Genomic DNA, 23,445 nt, shown 5'->3' on the forward strand with positions numbered 1-23,445 from the left:
TCATCATGTGACTGTAAAGAATGCATCCAATCAAAACATGATACCAGCGTCATGCTTTACTGGAACAGAGGAACAAAGTGCACTGCAGACAGAAGTAGGCTACTCTGGTGTATGTGAGACTTTTTTAACGCTTCTTTGGAATTAGAAACTCTGAGGAATGTATGATAAAGTGAAGGTAAGATAAGCTATTTTATATAGGCTATGGTGTGAAGGCTACACTATATCACTGACAAGTACATTAGGCTATTTTAGAATTAGAGTTACCAAAGGTTGGAAGGATGAGTCAATAGAGTTTTAAAAAAAAAAATGATGGTCAAAAAAACATCAACATGCTAATAGGCTACTATAGACAGTAAAACATCACAGTGCTAATAAGTAAAACGTCACAGTGCTAATAGGCTACCATAGACAGTAAAACGTCACAGTGCTAGTACAAACATGAAGCAATATAAGCATAAGCAATCAACAGCTATTAATTCAAGCAGGAAGACATACAAAAGTTAACGCCTTCAATCAGGAAACATCGATTTGGCTGAAGTCAAAACGCATTCCTAGTTCTTAATAAAGGTACACAAATAGTAGAATGATGATATGATATCATTTCGATTCACAGTACAATTAACATTTTGTATTGCAGTTTTTTTCACACAGTTTGCACATTTTCAACTTAGTTTACACACATTTTTTTAAAAACTATTGCAATGCAAATCTCCAGCAAAATGACACACAACATTCAAAATGTAATAAACACATCTTTAAAGCAAGCATTTGCCTCACATTATAAACACTTTTGTTATGATTTTATTTGATAACATAACAAAATGGTGGAAAAGTTGTGTAATGATAAAGAAAACAAAAGGAGGAATGTTACACAACTAATTAGGGTAACTGGCAAAATGATTGGGTATGAAAAAGAGCATCCCAGAGAGGCAGAGTCTTGTAGAAGTGAAGATATAGGGGTATTCATCACTCTGTGTAAACCTGTGTGCACAAATGATGAAACTATGTAATGTATAATGCTTTTTAACATGTGATTGTGAAGTATTTGGGGAATTCATCATCTACAGGACATATTATTATTAAAACATTCAGAGAATCCATAGAAATCTTTGCAAACAAGGGAAAGAGCTGAACAACAAATTGGATGGCCGTGGTCTTTTGGACCTCAGATGGCACTGCATCAACACCAAAACCAGACCTGTCCAGACCTGTCATTGTATGGGCTCAGAAAAATAAACTTTGATAACTGTTGTCTATGTCCACAGTTTGATAGTCAATTCAAAAACAGCAGTCAAAATTGTAACAGCCAAAACAGCCAAAATTGTATTGAGACATGATAAAGAAAATACCACTGGGCCTAAAATGGATTGATGCAACATGGAAAAAAGTCCTGTGGTTAGACCAATCACAATTTGCCATTGTTTTTGGAAATCATGGACTCATTTAGGCTAAAGAGAAAAGGGCCTATCCAAGTATCCAACCTATCTAACTTGTTTTAGTGCTCAGTTCAAAACCCAACATCTATGACGGTGTGGATGGCATCTTGCACATTTGGCAAAGCACAATCAATTCTGAATGATGGATACAGGTTGTGAGCAACATCCAGGCAATGTTTTGCCAGGGACGACCTTGACTATTTCAAGAAAAAATGGAAAAATTAATTCTGCACATATTTAAACAGTATTTCTCCATCGAGAAAGAGTCCAGGTGCTAAAGTGGCCTGTCTGCAGTCCAGATTTGTCAAATTAGCTGCATAATGGAATGAAAAACACGACTAAGAATACTCCATATTGTTGAGCAACTGAAATCCTATATCGGGGAGTACTGGGACAACATTTCAATCTTAAAACTCTAGCAACTGGTCTCCTCAGTTCCTAAACATTTACAGAATTAAATGAGGTATATAAATAATAGATAGCACAGTGGTAAACATTCCCTGTCCCAACTTTTTTTTGAAACATGTTGCTGGCATCCAATTAAAAATCTACATATATTTTGCATGAAATAGTTCACATTTTCATTTTCAACATTTTATATGTTGTCTGTGTCATTTCTTGCTGCTAAATATGGGTTTACAAGACTTGTATATTATCAAATTCTGTTTTTATTTGCATTTTATACAACGTCCCAACTTTTTCTGATTAGGGGTTGTAAAATATAAACACTGCAAAAACTGCTTATCTAACCAAATGTTATTAATCTTATATGAATATAAAAACAATCTAGTTGGTATTGTTGTTAGTAAACTACAAAGAGACTTACCAATGTGCTTTTCTGGTAAACTCACAATTTCTAGCAATATAAGAAAGTATGCTTTCTGTAGTTGGGTGATACTTCCTTCTTCTTCTACCACTGTTTCCTTCTACTGCTCTTTGATAAGTAATCATAACGTCTGCACTCTCATCCTCTAGTAATGGTAATCAATGATGCAGTATTAATTCCTACCTAAGGTCTCCTCTACACTGTAGCTTGAATGTTATTACTCATTTTTGTAAGTCTGCTAAATTAATAAGTGTAAAATATTTAGTGCAACCTGTCTGCAGCTATGAGGGAGGGCAGTATGGGGTGGGGGAGACACCACTCCGAAATATTTTGAATTTGGCCTGCATTTTGAATGCTGGTTGTGACAAATGCTACCCATAACTATTAAATACTATTATCCTGCCATGTTGTCCTCTTTTAGTGTGAATGCGGTCAGGACATCTGAGTGATCTGAGTAAAACTGAAGAGATGGCTGCAGGGGGATCATCTACTGGTGAGTCCATCACTCTGATACCCTAATGGAACATGTCCATCACTCTGATACCCTAATGGAACATGTACATCACTCTGATACCCTAATGGGAAGTATGCTTAAATATTTCTTAAGTTATTTTCCTGTGTCATGAATAATTGGTACGGCAATCTATTATTATTTCATCACTATTTTTCAAATATGTCTGGGGAGCTCAAGTGTTTCCTGAAAGCTTGACAGTGTATGTTGTCTCCCTGTGTTGTCTCATGACCAGGTGATATCCCCCATCTCTCCGAATTGAGGATTGTGCTGCTGGGGAACAGAGAAGCTGGGAAGAGTTCAGCAGGAAACACCATCCTGGGCAGAGAGGAGTTTGACCCTGATGTGAGAACACTGCAGTGTGTGAAGAGACAGGGAGAGGTAGCAGGGAGACAGGTCACTGTGGTGGACACTCCAGGATGGAAGGATTATGATCTCAATATTTCTATGGATTCTCCTAACTAACCTCCTGAAACAGGAGATTGTTGTCAGTGTGACTCTGTGTCCTCCAGGACCTCATGCTTTTCTGCTGGTCATCCATGAGAACATGACCTTCACAGAGGCAGAGAGAAATGCCACATCAAACCACCTGAGTCTTCTGGGCCATGGAGCCTGGAAACACTCTCTAGTTCTGTTCATTCAGGAGACTCCTGCAGAAGAGAAAGCCTTTGAGGTTAAAGGGGGAATGCTCCAGTGGCTTGTAGATAAATGTGGGAATAGATATCATGTCCTTAACATCAAGATCAAGGATGATACGCAAATCACAGAGCTGCTGGAGAAGATAGAAGAGATGGTGGGAAGAAACAGTGGCCGTCACTATGAAATAAACAGAGAAATATTACAGAAGGTTGAAGAGAAGAGGACAGAAGAAGAGAGGAGAGCAGAGGAGAGAAAAATCCAGAGACTGGGTGAGTTAAATGTAACAATTAATTTGTATAAATGATATTGGGGCAGTGGTAGCATAGTGGTTAACTAGCTGGGCTAGCATGCAGTAACCAGAAGTTTTCACTGTTGTACCCCTGAGCAATAATGTAATATTTTAGAACTTGATAATGAAATATTCAGATTGTTTTTAGGATTGTACCAGTGTTACAGTTGTAATTTACTAGATCACTTAGGATTATGTTGTGTTTTCTAAACAAAGTTACTCAGTTTAAATGTTCAGTAAAAAGTCTTCCAGAAGACTTTTGGATCTGGATCTTAAATAATTGTATACATTGAAGTGAAATAAATGGAAACAAAAGAGAAATATCATTGAGGTAACGTTGCATACTGAACTTCACATTTCATCCAAAAAGATTTTTTTTTGGTCCAGACAGCTATCCAATCTCTTCACTAGATCCTCATCAGAGGTTTTACCTCCACGAGTCTCCAAATTCTATAAATCAGACAGAAGTATAAACGGTAACAATCGTATCAAGGCACTGTGACCTGTAGGTTGTGTTTAGACATTTAAATCAACACACAAACACACACATACACACAGTTGTTTGCTTAAATTCTCCATTTACTGTGCACGGATTCCAGAACTCAGAATTGTGTTGCTGCTGCACAGAACATCTGGGAAGAGTTCATCAGGAAACACCATCCTGGGCAGAGAGATGTTTGACCTGAAGAGAAGAACAGCTCAGTGTGTGAAGAGACAGAGAGATGTAGCAGGCAGACAGGTCACTGTAGTCGAGGCTCCAGAATGGTGGAATAATCGCAACCTCAAAGACACTCCTGAGCTCACTAAACAGGAGATTGTGCTCAGTGTGTCTCTGTGTCCTCCAGGACCACATGCTGTCCTACTTGTCATAGATATTGATGATTCTTTCACAATTGAAAAAATAATAAATATTCAGGAACACCTAGAGCTTCTCGGTGGTGCTGTCTGGAGTCACACCATGGTGCTGTTCACCCATGGAGACTGGCTGGGAAACACAACGATTGAGCAGTACATAGAGAGTGAAGAGGCCCTGCAGTCTCTAGTAGAGAAATGTGGGAACAGATATCATGTCCTCAACAATAACAATAGAGGTGACATTACTCAGATTACAGACCTACTGGAGAAAGTAGATGAGATGGTAGCAGGAAACAAAAACTGTCACTTTGAGATGGACCGAAAGAGACTGGAGGAAGTGAAGGAGAGGAGGAGGAATGAAGAACAGAGAGCAACAGAAAGACGGATGAAGGTGGAGAAGCAAAGACAACACCTCCAGTCACTAAAGCGTAAGTTATATTTGTACTGAAAAACCCTCAATTTTTATTGAGTTAAATAATCTTAAGGGTCTGGCCGATGAATAATGTAATGGGCCAACTCGAGGGGCGGCACCAAGCATTTGAAAATCTCAGTGCACGCAATTGGATAACACAATACGACCAATGTTTACTGACTGATTCCGGACTTCGACGCAATTGGATAACACTACTGTCATCTGTTTAGCTCGCCTCTGGCCTATATCAGATACACCAATGTGATTGGCTCGCCGCAATACAAGTGACAAAAGTAACGTGCATCATTACTCATTGCCTTGCCAGAGTGTCTCGCAGAGACAATTCAAATTGTGCTCTTGCAAGAACTCTGGATTTTCCAGGGTAGCAACATTGTAAATTTGCTTTACATTTGATAGGCTAGATTTTATCTGCCTGTTATTTTTAGCTTCAAATTTTTTTTTAGATCATGTGCACCACAGGGTGTAAGTCCTTGTGAAAAAGAAAGACACATCAGTTTACACACTGAGGTTTACACATCAGTCAGGCCACTGTCAACTGTATCTCCAAAGATGCACCAACATTTACCAGTGGGGCTGTAAGTGGTGTTTACAAGGTGTATGCACTTAAGGTGGTTAATTAATTAATTAAAATCCACAAAGTCATATAATGTGAAATATATGTATATATTCTTTTCAGCAGGGAATTCATCCCCGTGGCCAGAGTTTAGAGTTGTGCTGCTGGGATACAGAAATGCTGGGAAGAGTTCATCAGGAAACACCATCCTGGGCAGAGAGGAGTTTGACCTGAAGAGAAGAACAGCTCAGTGTGTGAAGAGACAGGGAGAAGTAGCAGGCAGACAGGTCACTGTAATCGAGGCTCCAGGATGGTGGAGGAATATCAACCTCGAAGCCACTCCTGAGCTCACTAAACAGGAGATTTTGCTTAGTGTGTCTCTGTGTCCTCCAGGACCTCACATTCTCTTACTGCTTGTACAAGTAGATGATTCTTACACGCAGGATGATATTAGAAACATCCAAGAACATCTGGAGTTTCTCAGAGACAGAGTCTGGAGTCACACCATGGTGCTGTTTACCTGTGGAGACTGGCTGGGAGACACAGCCATTGAGCAGTACATTGAGAGTGAAGAACACCTCAGATATCTGGTAGAGAAATGTGGGAACAGATATCATGTTCTCAACAATCAGGACAAAGGTGACAGAACACAGATCACTGAGCTGATGGAGAAGATGGAGGAAATTATCTCTGGAAACGGAGGCCGTCACTATGAGATGGACAGAAAGAGACTGGAGGAAGTGGAGGAGAGGAGGGAGAAAGAAGAAGAGAGAGCAACAGAGAGAATGATGAAGGTGGAGAGGCAAAGACAAGACCTCCAGTCACTGAAGCGTGAGTTGTATTTGTACTGAAAAACCCTCACTTTTTATTGACTCAAACAATCTTAGTCTCCAGGTTATAAAGCATTACATTACAATTGTGAATATATAAATAATTATGACAATGGTAAATTGAGTGAAATAACAAAATTAATGAAGTTTGAAATTAGCACTATGTAATAGCCTGGCTAGCGCCACCACTTCTCAATGAGACGTGGTCTGGGAACCAAACGTTAATTTTCTCGTATTTGAAAAAAAATGCCCAGATCCGTTTATTGGGTGCCACGGATGTCTATCACATGCGTCTGTGCATAACTCATTCCCTATCTCAGGCGAAAATTTGCTCCATGGTCTCCAGGCTTCCTTAGCAGCGTGAATCAAATCGCGCGCAAGGCAGCATGGGAACACCCAGGCTAACTATGTAACATGATGGTTTGTTTTACTAATGTTTCAGGGTACTGCAACTGATATTATCTTCGAATAAATTAATTTTGATAGTGTATGTGTTATAGTTATGGTTACGCTTTTGTCCAAAGCGGCATACAAATACAAAACAATATAACAGGGAATAAATGAAGATATTGGTCAGACTTTAATAAGGAGAATAGCAATAATAAACAACAATGTCAATTCAATCAATAGCCTAATGAAATAAATAATGAAAATGAGGGAAAAAAGCAATAATAAACAATAATGTCCATTCAATCAATAATATAAAAACAATAACATGGTAAGACTTCATTAAAGAAGCCCTATGCAACAATTTTAGCCCAAATGACCTTAATTATGCAGGTTGAGAGTCGTTCTGATGGTTCTACAACACTTTTTGGGTCGTTTGGTGGGTGCTTCGTCTCCCCCTAGTGCTTCTCCGCGGAAAAAACGAATATGCAACTTTCTGGTCGCGGACCGAACACAACCGGATGTAACTCAGCGGAAGTATCCAAACGCGCCTCGAAAATGTAGTCAGATTGTAGTTTCTAAGAAGACTGCAAAACGGACTCCGACTTGGCTTTGTTGCTGTTGAAATTGTAAGTAGCCTACGCTTGGGTGAACTTCGTTTTTGTAATGTGATTTGATAGTTTCTTGAACAATATGCTTGCTCGACCGTTTTATTGTGAGTCCTGTATGTGTTTACCTTGGTTTCTTGATGGCTAGCTGGCTAGCTAGTGGGGTTTAGCATAGTGGTCACTTGCTACCGAAGCTGCAGGGGGAGCTATGTCGTGAAAAATGCGAGCCCAAATCAGGCGAAAACCCAGAAACAGCCAAGGAATAACCAGACCTGCATAGGGCATCTTTAAGGAGAATATCAATAATAAACACAATCAATTAATCAACAGCCTAATGAAAATAAAACAATATTATACAAACTATAACGCATAAGAAGCGCTTAATGAACTGTTGAACAGATGTGCCTATAGACCCCTCTTAAAAGACCTAAAACTATCACAATAACGGAGAGCACTGGGCAACTCATTCCAACATAGAACCATTGAGGAAAAGAGTCTTGAATTTGACTTAGCGTTTATGACTAGTCGACACAACAGACGCTCATCAGATGACCGCAGTGGGCGGTTGGGGATGTACATGCAGACCCCTACGCACACGCATCAGCGAACACCGTAGCAATATTAGAAGCGGTGATGAGTGAAATCCTGTCGCCGCACATTTTAAGAAATTTGCGCACAACATCAGTTCCCTGCGTTACATATTTAAAACGAGACATCTGTAGTTTCGCCTTTTTCTTGTCAATCAACTTCCCGTGACACGCAAGGTTTCAAGATGGCGGCGCCCGGAAACTTTGTGAAGGTACTGTCTGTAAAAATCGTTTTGTAAATAAACTACCTGTGCTTTTTCAAAGTTCTCAATGTATTGTTTTAAATGTCAGGGCCCTCGGAAGTCTATCAATGAAGTGTGGAGCTTGTAAATGGTGTAAAATAGTGATTTATTTGCATGGCTAGCCCGATGCCCGAGGCACCCCCATTGTAAGCCTGTTGGTAGCATCGGTATCAGTCCCATATCAGCCCCATATCAGTAAAGTTACTCAGACCGCCTATTTTCCACCTGAGAAACATTGCCAAAGTGCGGTCCTTTTTAACTCAACAGCATGCAGGAAAAACGAATCAATGGCTTTATCAATAGCAGGCTAGACTACTGCAATGCACGTTTTACTGGTCTCCCCAAAAAACATATAACATATTGGAACTCATACAGAACTCTGCTGCTAGACTTTTAACTAAGACCAAGAAGAGAGAATACATCACCCCTGTGTTAGCTGAACTGTACTGGTTCCCTGTTTCCTATAGAATTGATTTTAAGGTTATGTTAATTACTTACAAAGTTCTGAATGACATAGCAACATTATATATTAGCCTGGAAAATCCAGACCCTGATAATCTAGAAAGATTAAGGGTCTGACCACGAACAATGTAATGGCCCAACTCGAGGGGCGGCAACAAGCATGCATTTAAAAATCTCACTGCACGCAATTGGATAACACTAGACCATGTTTACTCTGAATGATTTTGGACTTCGACGCAATCGGATAACACTACGACCAATGTGTACTTTCCTCCAACGTTGCAGCGCTGTCTTCATCGCTTTAGCTGGTTCCCCGGAATGTTGGGGATCTGAAAACATACTTGCATAAGAGAGCCTTTAGTTAACTCATTATTTTGTAGACTACTTGTTCAGATTATTGTACATTTGACTGCTGCCAATAGAGCAGGTTTCTTCCTTGCCACAGTTACCATATGGCGTGCTTGTACAGGGTTAAGGCTGCTGGTTGTTGTGTTTCTTAAACCTCTGTATGTAAAGTCATACAATCACAACACATACTAAGATCATACTAAGGCTAACCGCTTAGATTCCGCATCAACGGGGCCTAAGCATTTATTAGCAAAGTCTAATATACTACTATACTACTAAGTATTTCTGATATCTTGCTTATTGGATCATAAACAGCCACAGCAACGGAGAGGAACGACTGATAATGACTCTTCTCTATTATTCTGTTACATGCTCCAACTGTAAAGCACTTTGAGCTGCATTCTGTGTATGAAAGGTGCTATACAAATAAAGCTTATTATTATTATTATTATTATTATTATTATTATTATTATTATTATTAGCTGTATCACCAAAAGGCACCAGATAGCATATAGGCAACATCTTACCAGTCCCAGCAGGGCTGTTGGTGGTGATTGCAAACATTGCCTTTTAGGTAGTTAGCTCGCAAGATTAAATCCAAATCTCCTCATGTCTTGTCATGTATTATGGTGTTATGTTTCTTAATAAGTATAAGTATATATCAGGGTTCCTACGCAGTATGGAAAACCTGGAAAAGTATGGAATTTGATTTTAGTAATTTCCAGGTCTGGATAAGTATGGAAAAAAGAAACAAGGGTACAGTATGGAGAAATATTTGTGTTTCCAGACTATTGCATTTGCAGTACTAATCAATTCACTCAGGTCATAATGAACCATTCCTACTGTTGTGTAGCTTAACTGTCAGTCCCCATCGTCAAGATACAACTAAGATACAACTAAAAATGACTCAGCTAAATGGACGAATTTTAAATGTCATTTTTTAATTCACTTCAGTTGTCCATACCTTTGTTTTCACCGAGTTATCCCAAACCAGATGTGGCCACAATGTCGAGAATATGGTCAGAAAAATCTACCGAGAAGTTTGGAAATTTTGAAATGGAAAATGTGTAGGAACCCTGATATATACTCTTTTGATCCCGTCAGGGAAATTTGGTCTCTGCATTTATCCCAATCCGTGAATTAGTGAAACACACTCAGCACACAGTGAACACACAGTGAGGTGAAGCACACACTAATCCAAGCGCAGTGAGCTGCCTGCTACAGCGGCGCTGTGAGGGGTTAGGTGCCTTGCTCAAGGGCACTTCAGCCGTGCCTACTGGTCAGGGTTCGAACCGGCAACCCTCCAGTTACAAGCCCGAAGCGCTAACCAGTAGGCCATGGCTGCCCCACGTAATGTAACCAGAGATGAGTGACCACATTGCATGATAGGAATCAGTGTACGCTCTCATATTAATCACCATGGCAATACAATATGACTGTTTAAAATAAAAATTGTTTAAAAGACAACATAGCACATGTACAACTTATTTATTAATTCTATTTAGCAGGAAAAGTATCCCACCAGTCAGAGTTCAGAGTTGTGCTGCTGGGATACAGAACATCTGGGAAGAGTTCATCAGGAAACACCATCCTGGGCAGAGAGGAGTTTGACCTGAAGAGAAGAACAGCTCAGTGTGTGAAGAGACAGGGAGAAGTAGCAGGCAGACAGGTCACTGTAGTCGAGGCTCCAGGATGGTGGAGGAATATCAACCTCAAAGACACTCCTGAGCTCACTAAACAGGAGATTGTGCTTAGTGTGTCTCTGTGTCCTCCAGGACCTCACATTCTTTTACTGCTTGTACAAGTAGATCATTCTTTCACGCAGGATGACATTAGAAACATTGAAGAACACCTGGAGCTTCTCAGTGACAGAGTCTGGAGTCACACCATGGTGCTGTTTACCCGTGGAGACTGGCTGGGAAACGCAACCATTGAGCAGTACATTGAGAGTGAAGAACACCTCAGATATCTGGTAGAGAAATGTGGGAACAGATATCATGTCCTCAACAATGAGGACAAAAGTGACAGAACACAGATCACAGAGCTGATGGAGAAGATGGAGGAAGTCATCTCTGTAAACAGAGTATGTTACTATGAGATGGACAGAAAGAGAGTTGAAGAAATGAAGGAGAGGAGAAAACAGCAGATGCAGAGAGCAGAGGACACACAGATGTGTGTCTACAAGCAGAGATCTGCTTTTCAATTCTCAGGAAGTGAGTATATTGATTTTAATGTAATTTGACTTTCATTGATATTAACACTTTGAGTGCCAAAGACGCAATATTGTGTTTTTTTTGTTCCCATGCGTGGAGTGCCAAAAACAAAAATATATATAGCGTTTTTAGCTTTTTTTTCTAAATTACAAAAATAGACACTCTAACACACCTTATGTGAACTGAAATAGATGACGATCAAAAACTCATGAAAATGCACGATCTGGACATTTTATCTGGACATTTGATCATAACTCGGCTTTTGATGGTTGCCGCTTTGGGTCGAATCAATGACGCATGCATGGCAGGTCAAAACCAGGCCATTTATTTTCGTGGGTTTATCAATAGGTGGCAGTCTCGCCAGGTCTCGCTAGGTCACTTCCCGGACACTTTACAGGCAACACCTCAAATTTCCTAAAAGGCACTAAATCTCCATTTCTAGAAAAAAAAACAGGGATTTTGATGAAAACTAGCCACTGTTTAGCTTGGGATTTCTCAGGAACGGAGGCATGTAGAAATAAACGGTTTGTACCCACTGAGAGCTTAAAGTCTCACCTTACAAACGAGCCAAAGTATGTGTCCATAGCTATAACATAGAATACGCTGTGGCTCTACAAAAATTGTCAACAATGATCTAGATTGCTGGCACTCTGGGAATCAGTAAAAGTGGAAACATTGGGGGGGGGTATTTTTTATATGCTGAGTCTATATTGTTCATACTGCATATCCAGATTTATTCTGCTCTCATAATGGTATTGCTAACACACTACACATATCACTACTGTGAATCATACCACTGCACTATAGCACTATAGATCATAAACTGCTTTTTTGCACTTCTGGTTAGACACTAACTACATTTAGTATAAGTATAAGTATATATACTCTTTTGTTCCCGTGAGGGAAATTTGGTCTCTGCATTTATCCCAATACGTGAATTAGTGAAACACACTCAGCACACAGTGAACACACAGTGAGGTGAAGCACACACTAATCCCGGCGCAGTGAGCTGCCTGCAACAACAGCGGCGCTCGGGGAGCAGTGAGGGGTTAGGTGCCTTGCTCAAGGGCACTTCAGCTGTGCCTACTGGTCGGAATTCGAACCAACAACCCTCCGGTTCCAAGTCCGAAGCGCTAACCATTAGGCCACGGCTGCCCCATTTCGTTGTCTCTGTACTGATTTTGAATCTAATCTAATTTAATCTAATGTTATGTGGAAATATTATATTGTAAATGGCATTATTAATTGTTTTGAAATATTTCATTAATATTACCACAATTAGTATGTTTCTTTCCTCAGTGGGTTCTATTTTAGTCTGAAGAGTGGAGCATGAGTGTGTTTGGTGTTTGTTTGAATCCTCTGTTGTTATTTTGACAGGGACATGGAAAGTGCATCGTTCACAAAAATTGTGCTGGGTCTAAGAAAAGGCCCAATGTGTTTTTGTACTCTATATATTAATTCATATTAAAATATATGAACTGGGCTCGTACATTACTCATTAATCTAAACGTTATCATACCATAACAATAAATACCACTACACTGCCCTCTGTTGGACAAAAATATCACTGCAGCCAGTGTTGTCCAGTATGGGTTAGTGGAGTTAGCAGTAGTGACACACTCATCTGTTACTACCGTGGTGGTTGCCAACGGTCAACTTGCCAACCTCTTATACAGTGATGCATTTTTCTATTTCTCAACAGGTGATGCTCCATTCTTCTCAAGTGTGAGGGTTGTGCTTTTGGGATATTATGATGCTGGGAAGAGTTCATCAGGAAACACCATCCTGGGCAGAGAGGAGTTTGACTTGAAGATAAGAACAATTCGGTATATAAAGAGACAGAGAGAAGTAGCAGGCAGACAGGTCACTGTAGTGGACACACCAGGGTGGGGGAGAAATGAGACCCTCAGAGACACTTCCTGGAAAACCAAACAGGACATTGTCCAAAGTGTGTCTCTTTGTCCTCCAGGACCGCATGCAGTCCTTCTAGTCATACGTGTAGATTTTACTTTCACAGAGGCCTACGCAAAAAGTGTCAGGGACCATTTGGAACTTCTTGGTAAACATGTTTGGAGTCACACAATTGTCCTTTTCACCAATGGAGACTGGCTGGGAGACACATCTATTGAACAGTACATTGAGAGTGAAGGAGAAACCCTGGAGTGGATCCTTGGGAAATGTGGGAACAGATATCATGTCCTCAACAACAAGGACTGGACTGATGATACACAAGTAACAGAGCTGCTGGAGAAAATAGAACAGATGGTGGTAAGAAACAGAGGAGCTCACTATGAAAGACCACAAGAAGAGAAACCAAAAGAAGAGGAAAAGGATAAAAGGGACAAGAAGGGGACAAGATGGGCGATTCTCTTCAGAGGTGCGTTATGACACAGTATCCCCACTTAATTAATGGGTCATTCTGTGTCAAATCATCACACTTTTGGACTGCATCACCACAGATTTGAATGAAACTTGGAATGCTGATTTTTCTAAAAAAGTCATGAAACTGACTGAAAAAATATGATACCTATTTGTATGATCTATCTGTGTAATCTATTCATTTTATCAACTCAATGCAATTGTTAGAGTGCTGTGCTTATGTTATGATACCCAAGCTTAGTCACCACTACTGTAGCTAAGAAATTATGAGAAAATATAGGACCTCTTATCTTGTTAGTTACACTACTAAATTAACTGTTTTTATGTTTTATTTATAGATTTGCTGAAACGGAATAGAACAGATGACCAGAACAGAGACATTGATAAGGCTGCAGCACGATTGGAAGAGTTGAGTCTACAGGGAAGCATGAAAACTCCCCCAGAGAGTGAGTACTAAATTACTCTCTGTGAAAAATACATAATGCCAGTGTGACCAGGAGGAGTAGTGCCAGCATTTAGGAATGATACTGTAGCTATAACGCATAATGTATGCTGTAACTGCATAGGCAGCATGGGAACACCCAGGCTAGTAACTGCAAGAGATAGATAGACAAAACAAAACAAAGGATGTCTTTTAAAAATAAAACAGTGTGTATGCTGCTCTCAATCAGGCTGTTTAGAAAAAGGTACAGTACCAGTTAGTCATAAACTGATCAGGAGACACTGCTGTGGCAATGCTGATAAATACCCTTACAAAAATGAAATGTTTGCGGTAGATTTGCAGAAAAATTGGGAGTGATTTGCGGTAAAACAAATGAGTTCACTGGAAAATATTGTCAGAAGTTTGCCAGTGTTGGCCGCTATAGGCAAACTTCCAGCAAGCAAGTTCTGGCAACAAACCAGTTCCCAACAAACGTAACATGCGCAAATCAAAAAGTAGGTGAAAAGTAATACCTTAAAAAATAGCAAGGAATATCCGCACACAAGCTCTCTTTTTTCTGTTTATTAGAGTTACACCATAATATAAGTCAGACTGATAGTCTGATGTTAAGGCTCAAAAATGTTACATTAGGGTATATTCCTTGCTATTTTTTAACAGCAAGAAGTTTGCCAGTATATGACACACATTTGATGCACATTTGCTGCAACATTGCTAAAGGTTAACAACTGTTTGCCAGAAACCTAAATTTGCATGTGAAAGTATGACCTTGCCACAAATTTGCGCTAACTGTTCGCCAGAAACCTGAAATTTCTGCAAGGATATAAAACAAGAAAGGCCACTATGCACCAAGCAGACTTCAAAGTCCACACTGAGATGCCGGCTGACTGAGTTGCCATGTGTTGCCACTTGAGAAATGTGGTGGGAAATTAGAACTGCTTGCAGTGGAAATTCTGTATTTCAAATGGTCAGTGCTTGAAGTGGAGAAAAAAAGGTTCCGGTACTCATCATTCACATATATCGTACGGTGTATCGATTATCAGCGAATGTATCAGCTAGTATCGATACATCAAATAGGCTATTATATTCTTCATTCTTACAGTGATTTGCGGTGTATCGATTATCAGTGAATGTATCAGCTAGTATCGATACATCAAATAGGCTACTATATTCTTCATTCTTACAGTGAATAAAAGATACTAAGGGCCCTATCATTACAGTCTAATGGCGGCCTTACATTGTACGATTTTGGTATGTTTTCACAGTCAGCGACTACATTTCCAAAGTCGGACAGAAATCATGGGAGCGCGCTCCCGTCAACTAGATCGTTAAGTGTAAGGTGCCAATCTTAGCAGTTTTAAGTCAGTCGGAATTAGTCCTTTTCTAGTTTTGCCGTTACGACAATATCAAACATGTTTGATATTATCGCAAGTCTTTCTAGTCGTGGCTCATGCAAATAGTGAACTATAAAAACCATGACTTCTCTCTCTCCAACACCAAACAGGAAGGGGCAAAGTAGGCGACAGCTGTATGATTATTTGTTATTCTTATATTTGTCATTTCTTATACATATTTAGTCGGCTCTTCCACGTGACAGAACAACTCTATCGGTTAGGAATGTCACGCATGAAACAATGCTGCAGAAACACGAAAATACGACTTTGAGACTATAATTTCAGTTCCTGTTTATCTATTGCATGATAATTATATGGTAATAATTTAAAAGAATCTAGTTGCAGTCTTGTAAATAGTGACCCGGCAAGATCCCTAGTCATTGCAAAATCATAGTATGTGACTTAAAACTCTACTACTTGTCTTTAGATGTGAGAGGGTCTGAGACTGTAGTCTTTCAAAAATCTTTTCCAAATCTTTGCAAATCTTTCTAAAGTCTCTCAGTGTAAAGAGGGCTTAAAGCGCATCGTCACTAGTCAAACGCTTATTCAAATTTAGTAGGATGTCCAGTCCACAATGGGAGTGTTTTCGTTATCAAACGTTGAGCGCATGGCGCAACAAGGTGTTCCTAGGTTTCTTAATCAGTCATGGGTGTGATTGGGGCGTAACATCATTTAAACCAATGAGAATGACATCTGTCATTCCCTTTCACGGTGCAAAGCACAACATCAAAGAATGCATCAGTATTTTGACAGTCTGACATTTGAAGGAGTCTGCTTGCGAGACCGTATGGAACAGTCATTCCACTAAACCATGCTTTACTAAAACTTAGCATAGCCTTTAAGCATTTGCACTCATCTATTATTTGAACTCATTGGCAAAGTGAAACTAACTTCACCATGGTGTCAGTCAACGACAAGGCAGTTATACGCAGTAAGTTACTTTCACTATTGACTGACAATGGGTTACCATCAAAAACATAGGCTGGAAAAAGCAACACTTACCCTAAAATTTTTCGAATGACTGAGTAAAATAACGTTTATCCTGCAGAGTTGCTTATTATATCTCGTGATAGTGCGTCTTCAGCTGTGCTCTCGCCTAATCACTTTTAACCGTCATTACCAATTTGCAAATGCATTGTGAGATGTATTTCGTAATATCTTTATTCTAATTGTGTTTCCCATTGTAGCCTAATCGTGTAATTTCTAATGTTTTGCATGGATGTGCGCTGGTGTGCGTTCATGGAGGATAGAAGGATGGTGCGTTGTGCACCCACCAATATGACTGTTGTTGACAATGCGCTCTTAAAATAACATAAACCACTCGCCATAGACTTCTGACCAGGTTTCTCTCTCTATTTCTCTTGGCGTAATCAGGCTTGGAATTTCTCCATTTTAGAGGCAAGGCCACTTGGCCTTCAGTTGGGCATATTTGGTGGGGGGCATAAAGGCCACATGTCAGGGTACCAAGGCCAAAGTTAACTATACAGTAGTAGGCTATAAAAATGATCAAAGTTGTATTTAGCCTATTCACAGCAGTAGACCTGCATCACTGTATGAAACATATTATATAGAACCAGGGTAGGAATTTCACGGCGGCCACGACGGCCATGGCCGTCGTAGCCCCTTGGGTTGGCCGTGAGGCCCCTTTCAAAATCAGAGGTTTACAGGCCACGGTGGCCTTGGTGTCCCCTTCTTTCAATATTCTGCGTCCTACTAATAGCGATTTTTATTTAGCCTGTGGCCTGTCAAAATTATCTTAGCATTCACAGCGCAAATTAATTTAGTCTTTTACGCAGTGGAGAAAGTGACAGCGCAAAAAAGAAAGTGCGTCAAAATTCACCCAGACATCACACAGACATCACAAGTATCACATGAAAGAGCTTTTTCTCAGCTTTTAAACGATGTTTGCCGATAATTGCTGTGTTGAACGGTTCGCGAGAAAAGTAAATAATATAATTCAAGTGAATCATACATTCTACTGAAGGTTTTGCGTCCCATGATCTCCCTACCCATTCATCTCGGTGGAATACTTTACGAACCCTTCTTTTAACACATGACAAACCATATATCAGAATAAACAGGAGACCTTACCGAACACAAAGGTGTAAAGCAGTCCCCTGTACAGTTAGCCGTTCCAGAGTAATCCAGTTTTGAATTTGCAGTAAAGTTCGACATACATGGATGTCTCCAAATTTGGGCTTTAAGTTTTACAATGTGTTTAAATTGTTCCACATGATTTCATAACGGGCCAAATACAAAATAAATGTTACAAATATCGCCTAGATATTGGTAGCCTAAATCAGAGGACAGCTGACTAAGAGTTTGTGAAAGTAGCCTTAATGATCACAAAATGCTAAGCATGCATCTAGGCTATTTGAGTTTCTTAAAGCTGAGCTGTGCTTAAATTGTTCAATACATGATTTCATAACAGGCCAAATATAAAATAAATGTTATATATAGCATAGATATCTGTAAATATTAGATGATCAGATGATTTATATGATGAGTTCTATGTAATATGTCATGTTTCATGTTTTTGTAATGTTTCATACAGTGATGCAGGTCTACTGCAACGAATAGGCTAAATACAACTTTGATAATTTTTATAGCCTACTACTGTATAGTTAACTTTGGCCTTGGTGCCCTGACATGTGGCCTTTGTGCCCCCCACCAAATATGCCCAACTGAAGGCCAAGTGGCCTTGCCCTCAGAATGGTGAAATTCCAAGCCTGCATAGAACTGTAAATCATCTAATCATCTTATATTTACAGATATGTAAATATTTAACAAATGTTATATTTAACATTTATTTTATATTTGGCCTGTTATGAAATCATGTATTAAACAATTTAAGCACAGCTCAGCTTTAAGAAACTCATAGCCTAGATGCATGCTTAGCATTTTGTGATCATTAACGCTACTTTCAAAAACTCTTATCCTGCTGTATATCCTCTGATTTTAATATTTACCGATATCTAGGCGATATTTGTAACATTTATTTTGTATTTGGCCTGTTATGAAATCATGTAGAAAAATGTAAACACATTGTGAAACTTAAAGCCCAAAATTGGAGACATGCATGTCGAAATTTGCTGCAAATACTCTGGAACGGCTAACTGTACAGGGGACTGCTTTACACCTTTGTGTTCGGTAAGGTCTGCTGTTTATTTTGATATATGGTTTGTCATGTGTTGAACGAAGGGTTCGTGAAGTATTCCACCGAGATGAATGGGTAGGGAGATAGGTGCAGAACCTAGAATTTATGATTCAATTTAATCATATAATTTACTTGTCTTGCGAACCGTTCACCAAAGCAATTAGCGGCTAACATCGTTTAAATGCTGAGAAAAAGCTCTTTCATGTGATGTGATACCTGTGATGTCTGTATGATGACTAGGCTACTTTGCGAGTAGTTCAACTGAGAAGAATAGGTGAATTTGGACGCACTTTCTTTCTTGCCGTGCGCTGTCACTTTCTCCACTGCGTAAAAGACTAAATTAAGATTATTTTGACAGGCCATAGGCTAATAAAATACGCTATTAGTCGGACGCAAACCAGAATATTGAAAGAAGGGGGCACCTGTAAAACTCTGATTTTCAAAAGGGCATCACAGCCAATGCAAGGGGCAACGACGGCCATGGCCGTTGTGGCCGCCGTGAAATTCCTACCCTGGGCGTAATGCATTTTAGGTGGTGTACAATAGCGATTTTTAGACAATGCGCTAGGCCTCTCCCTAGGTTGTTAATTACCACACCCCTGGGCGCATTGTTTAAAAAATAGACGTGCAAAATAAGAAAACTTTGCGCCGGGTGGAAAACGAGTTTTACGCCATGCGCCAGGGTGCAAAATAGGGGCCTAAGAGATATTGGTGATGACTCACAGTGTGCTTACTGCTTAGTCCTATTTACAGACCTGCAAACTGAGACGGGCGGAAAAAGATGACATATTTGCAAAGTTAACCCTTGTAGGGGGGTCTGGGTAGCCTAGAAATCTAGATCTATCTCAAATTTAATTTGCTGCCCGGGCTAGTCTAGCAACTCTCCGTTGGCTTGCGAGCTGGAAAAATTGAACTTCGATAGGGCCAATCACATTGTGTAGAGAGTCGTTAGGCGGGCTTAACATAATGATTGATGGCAGAGTTGAAATGGTTTGGCGTGAATTCCCTGCTACTTGGCAAACAGCGTGACACGAGTTAAGCTTTTTTTTTTTTAAGTTTGAACTAGCCAACTAGCTCTGCTGGAGGGAAAACGCATGGGACTCATGAGTTGTAGCGCTATCCTATTGCGTGCAGAGGGAATTTGAAAGACAACCAATTATCCCGCCCCTCAGAGTGAGCACTGTGAACGGTGAGTCCCCAGACCCTAAATTTTAATGTGAGGCTCGTCAGGCTCAACATGTAAATAAAGCATTCTGATGTACTCCGAGAAGAAAATAAAGGGAACAAAATGCCATTGGTTTGAAAACACTGAATTGCTTTTTTCAATTGATAAGACAATTTTGTACATGAAATGTAACTATATTTCACTATATTATCAATATCTGTAACTCCATTGCTTCTAGGCATAATTCTAATTGCAAATTGCTTGCCATACAGTATCTGATTTTTGGCCTTTAAACGTTAAAACAGCTTGCCATGGATGCACACACTCTGCCAGGTCATGGAGCAACGGCAAGTAACCTAATCGAACGTTTTTCTGCTTTCAAGCTTATCCAGTGTGTTCCCATTAACACACAATAGTTTTTAAACACTTTCTAACTTGAGAAGAGAAAAGTTTTAAATGGGGAAAATTACCAGAAATCTTAGTCACTTTTAAGCGTGATGCTAGCAGGCGAAATCCTAATGGTCTGATCTAAAAGTGGTAATCGCCAGACTCCGAGAACGGCTGGATGAACTGGAGAAAGGAAACAATCAACTGTTTAACTTGAGGGGAGGTGGAAAATGAGTGTAATTCCCCAAATGGTGGAATATCCCTTAAAGGTGCCATGTGTAAGAATTGAGGTAAAAATATCCAAAAAATGAGATACACGCATCAAAAGAATGAGAAGAAATAAGGGCGATGATGTCATTAAAAAAATGACAAGGTATAGTGCTGCAGAGATATCAACCTGAATTAGCATGCTAAATTACTAGCCACAGCCCGACAGGTGTCATAATTCCAGTTTGGCCATTGGAGGCGGTATGCGGGCAACATAACCGCCAGCCAAACTGCAATACACGTTTCTCGGTTGTTACTCTAGGGTAGACCAACTAACTTTCTGGAGGTATACTGCCCCCATCTTTTATGGAATGTGGAGTATGAATTGATTTTTTGGCGGACATTACACATGGCAGAGTAAAATATAGAAGTGCCCATACTGTGTACCGGTGAGTACCGGCCCACTTCGAGTACTGCACATGGTGTTATACTGTTTTATACTCTGTTTCAGTGGGCGGAGATGACAGATCGGAATCCTCAGGCTATGGCACATACGGCTCAGGCTATGGCACACCTTCTGCTGAATGGGGCTCCCAGGAGTCCATAAACACTGAGTGGAATTATCAGGGCAGCACTGAAGGGAGAGGTGAGTTACCACTCTGGTGTGTTTTGATCTGGGGTTTGGGTCAATGTACAGTACAATGTGAGTCGATTTTGGACAAAATTGTCTGCTAAAAAATATAAACTCATGCTAGTTGACTAAAAAGAGGAATATAAAATCATCTTTTGGAAATTGATCTTAATGCCTTAAGTAATAAAAATGAGGAAATATCCAACATTTAAGGACATCAGTTTTCTTTGTGAAGTAATAATGTTTATTACACGGCTCTTCATAATGCTGCAAAATGCTCCATTCACTTGAATAGGCCTTAGGAACATTTGGTGGTCTGCTAATTCTCAATAACAGACCGTTGCTAAGTATAACAGACCACTGTCAAGGAAAATGGGTTTTGTGCCCGTATTTCATATCACTATGCAAGGACTGGAACTTAATTCAAAAGCGAAAGCAGACGGTTGCAGACGGCAGCTGTGTTCTAAAGAATGTTTGATTCAAGTTCAGCGAACTATTTGTTACTCAGCAAAAGCCACGATGAAACGGTAACAAATAGGCTATAGCCTAGGCTATGTAGGCTAAAGAGTCATATTGTGGGGAGTTCATTGTTTCGTTTTGGCAAGTAGCCGTGTAATAAGCGGGATTATAGAACGCCAGTCATTATTGGGAAATAGGTCCCTTCAGGGCGGAACAAGACCCCTCCGCTGCGCGTCGGGGTCCGGTTCGCCCTGTCGGGACCTATTTTCCAATAATGACCGGCTTTCTATACATTATCCCTTACATATTTAAATAAATAAATGTTCTTCCTTAAAATACAGGGGTCATACAGTAAATATTCACACCCCTATGTTAAATTCCCATAGAGGCAGGCAGATATTTTTAAAGGCTAGTTATTTCATGGATCCAGGATACTCACCATTATTAAATTATTCTCCAATTCATATAGGCAACTATCTATTTTTTTATCTCGATGTTCAATTTGATTAGCCTAGAAATCTAGACATACCTTAGCAGCAAATGTAATTTGCAGCCAGGGTAGTCTAGCAACTCTCTGTTGGCTTGGTCAGGCAACATACAGCATAAACTGTGACAATTCGACAAAAAAAGGCAGGGTTTAAATACCCTAACTGATTGGCACAATGAGAGACAGGTGAACAGACAAAATGGAGGGAAAATAACAAACACAGGAAATTACCCCAATGTCCTTTTAGGCAAGTCTCTCCACTCCGCAGCCATATTGCAACACTTTTTGGGCACTCATCGGGCATCCTATTCGGCAGAAATGCGTGTGTGCAAAGTTTCACGACACCAATCTTGCTTCAGTGGCTAGTTCACAACACATGATTGGCACGATGTCTTCACAACACACCATATGATTGGCTCAATGTATTCACATCACACCACATGATTGGCTCAATGTATTCACATGTCGACGTTTTGCCGAGGAAGGGGTGGGATATGTGTAGACAACGGCCATATTGGCGTTCCAAACTAACCCCATGCATTTCTTTGGAGGATTTTTTGAGTGCTGTGTCTTCTTATTAGAAAGTCTCTGGTTACCCAAATAAGGACATGGGCTTGGCAACAGGCACATGACTACAGCACATGGCCAGGTCAACAAAACAAAGTCATACACATTGACAGGTAGGGAGACAAAACTAAGAGTCCAGAGAGGTATTCCATCAACCTCGCTAATGAAGGCGGCTCAAAATGAAACTTCTATCAGGCCAATCACATCATGTGTAGAGTCGGCGACAGTTACGCGTGAATTTCCTGCTACTTGACAAGATGGATGTTGCAGCGGTCTTTAAATCATGACTCGAGTTAAGCTTTTTTTAAATTGTGAAAAGTTTGATCAACTAGCCAACTACATTAGCATTGCTGGTGGAAAAATGCATTGGAGTCATGTAGCGCTATGCTATTGCGTGCAGAGGAAATTTGAAAGACAATCATTTATCCCGTCCCTCGGATTTAGCACTGCCAATGATAAGTTCCCAGACCCTACATCTTCATGTGCGTCAGGCTTGTCTGGCTACATTTGATGACTTTCAATGAAAATCCTGTAGATGACGCTTGTCGAACAGAAATCGAACAGAAATCATCTAGTATTGCCTTCATTTTACAACATATGTTTTGGTCTACTTTTCTACCTCATGCACGAGCAGAGATGAAGCTGACCTAAACCTCGCTTGAAATGGAATGGCTTCAGCCCCAAGTGAAATTCTATGCTAGTTCAAGCCAGGCTATGTTTGTCAAGCGCCGCCTTCATTAGCGAGGTTGATGGAATACCTCTCTGGACTCTTAGTTTTGTCTCCCCCTACCTGTTAATGTGTATGCATGGCCGGATTATCATGACCTCGGGCCCTGGGCACAAAATCGGAATAGCAGGGTGTCCGCGGGGTTGTAAAAAGTATTAAAAGGTAGTAAATGAAATTAGTCAAATTTAAGGCCATTTAAAAGTATTAAAAAGTAACAAACGTCATCT

At 40.1% G+C, this 23,445-nt stretch overlaps 1 protein-coding gene and 1 pseudogene across 1 annotated transcript in view; both read left to right on the plus strand.

The window, feature by feature from the left end:
* Positions 1 to 2,681: 2,681 nt before the first annotated feature.
* LOC143103427 (GTPase IMAP family member 7-like) lies at positions 2,682 to 4,221 on the plus strand (annotated as a pseudogene).
* Positions 4,222 to 4,286: 65 nt separating this feature from the next.
* Positions 4,287 to 23,445, plus strand: part of LOC143103433 (uncharacterized) — a 29,053-nt gene continuing 9,894 nt past the window's right edge. The window contains exons 1-6 of the mRNA XM_076267213.1: positions 4,287 to 4,984; positions 5,666 to 6,373; positions 10,512 to 11,219; positions 12,922 to 13,596; positions 13,937 to 14,044; positions 20,859 to 20,993. Coding sequence (XP_076123328.1) covers positions 4,375 to 4,984; positions 5,666 to 6,373; positions 10,512 to 11,219; positions 12,922 to 13,596; positions 13,937 to 14,044; positions 20,859 to 20,993 — 2,944 coding nt within the window. The 5' untranslated portion in view covers positions 4,287 to 4,374. The remainder of the gene's footprint in view (positions 4,985 to 5,665; positions 6,374 to 10,511; positions 11,220 to 12,921; positions 13,597 to 13,936; positions 14,045 to 20,858; positions 20,994 to 23,445) is intronic.

The sequence above is a fragment of the Alosa pseudoharengus genome, unplaced genomic scaffold (assembly GCF_046254945.1).
Source record: "Alosa pseudoharengus isolate Yale_2024_CS ecotype anadromous, Long Island Sound unplaced genomic scaffold, YU_APseudo_1.1 YU_APseudo_1.1_scf_40, whole genome shotgun sequence".
Taxonomy (NCBI): Eukaryota; Metazoa; Chordata; class Actinopteri; order Clupeiformes; family Clupeidae; genus Alosa; species Alosa pseudoharengus.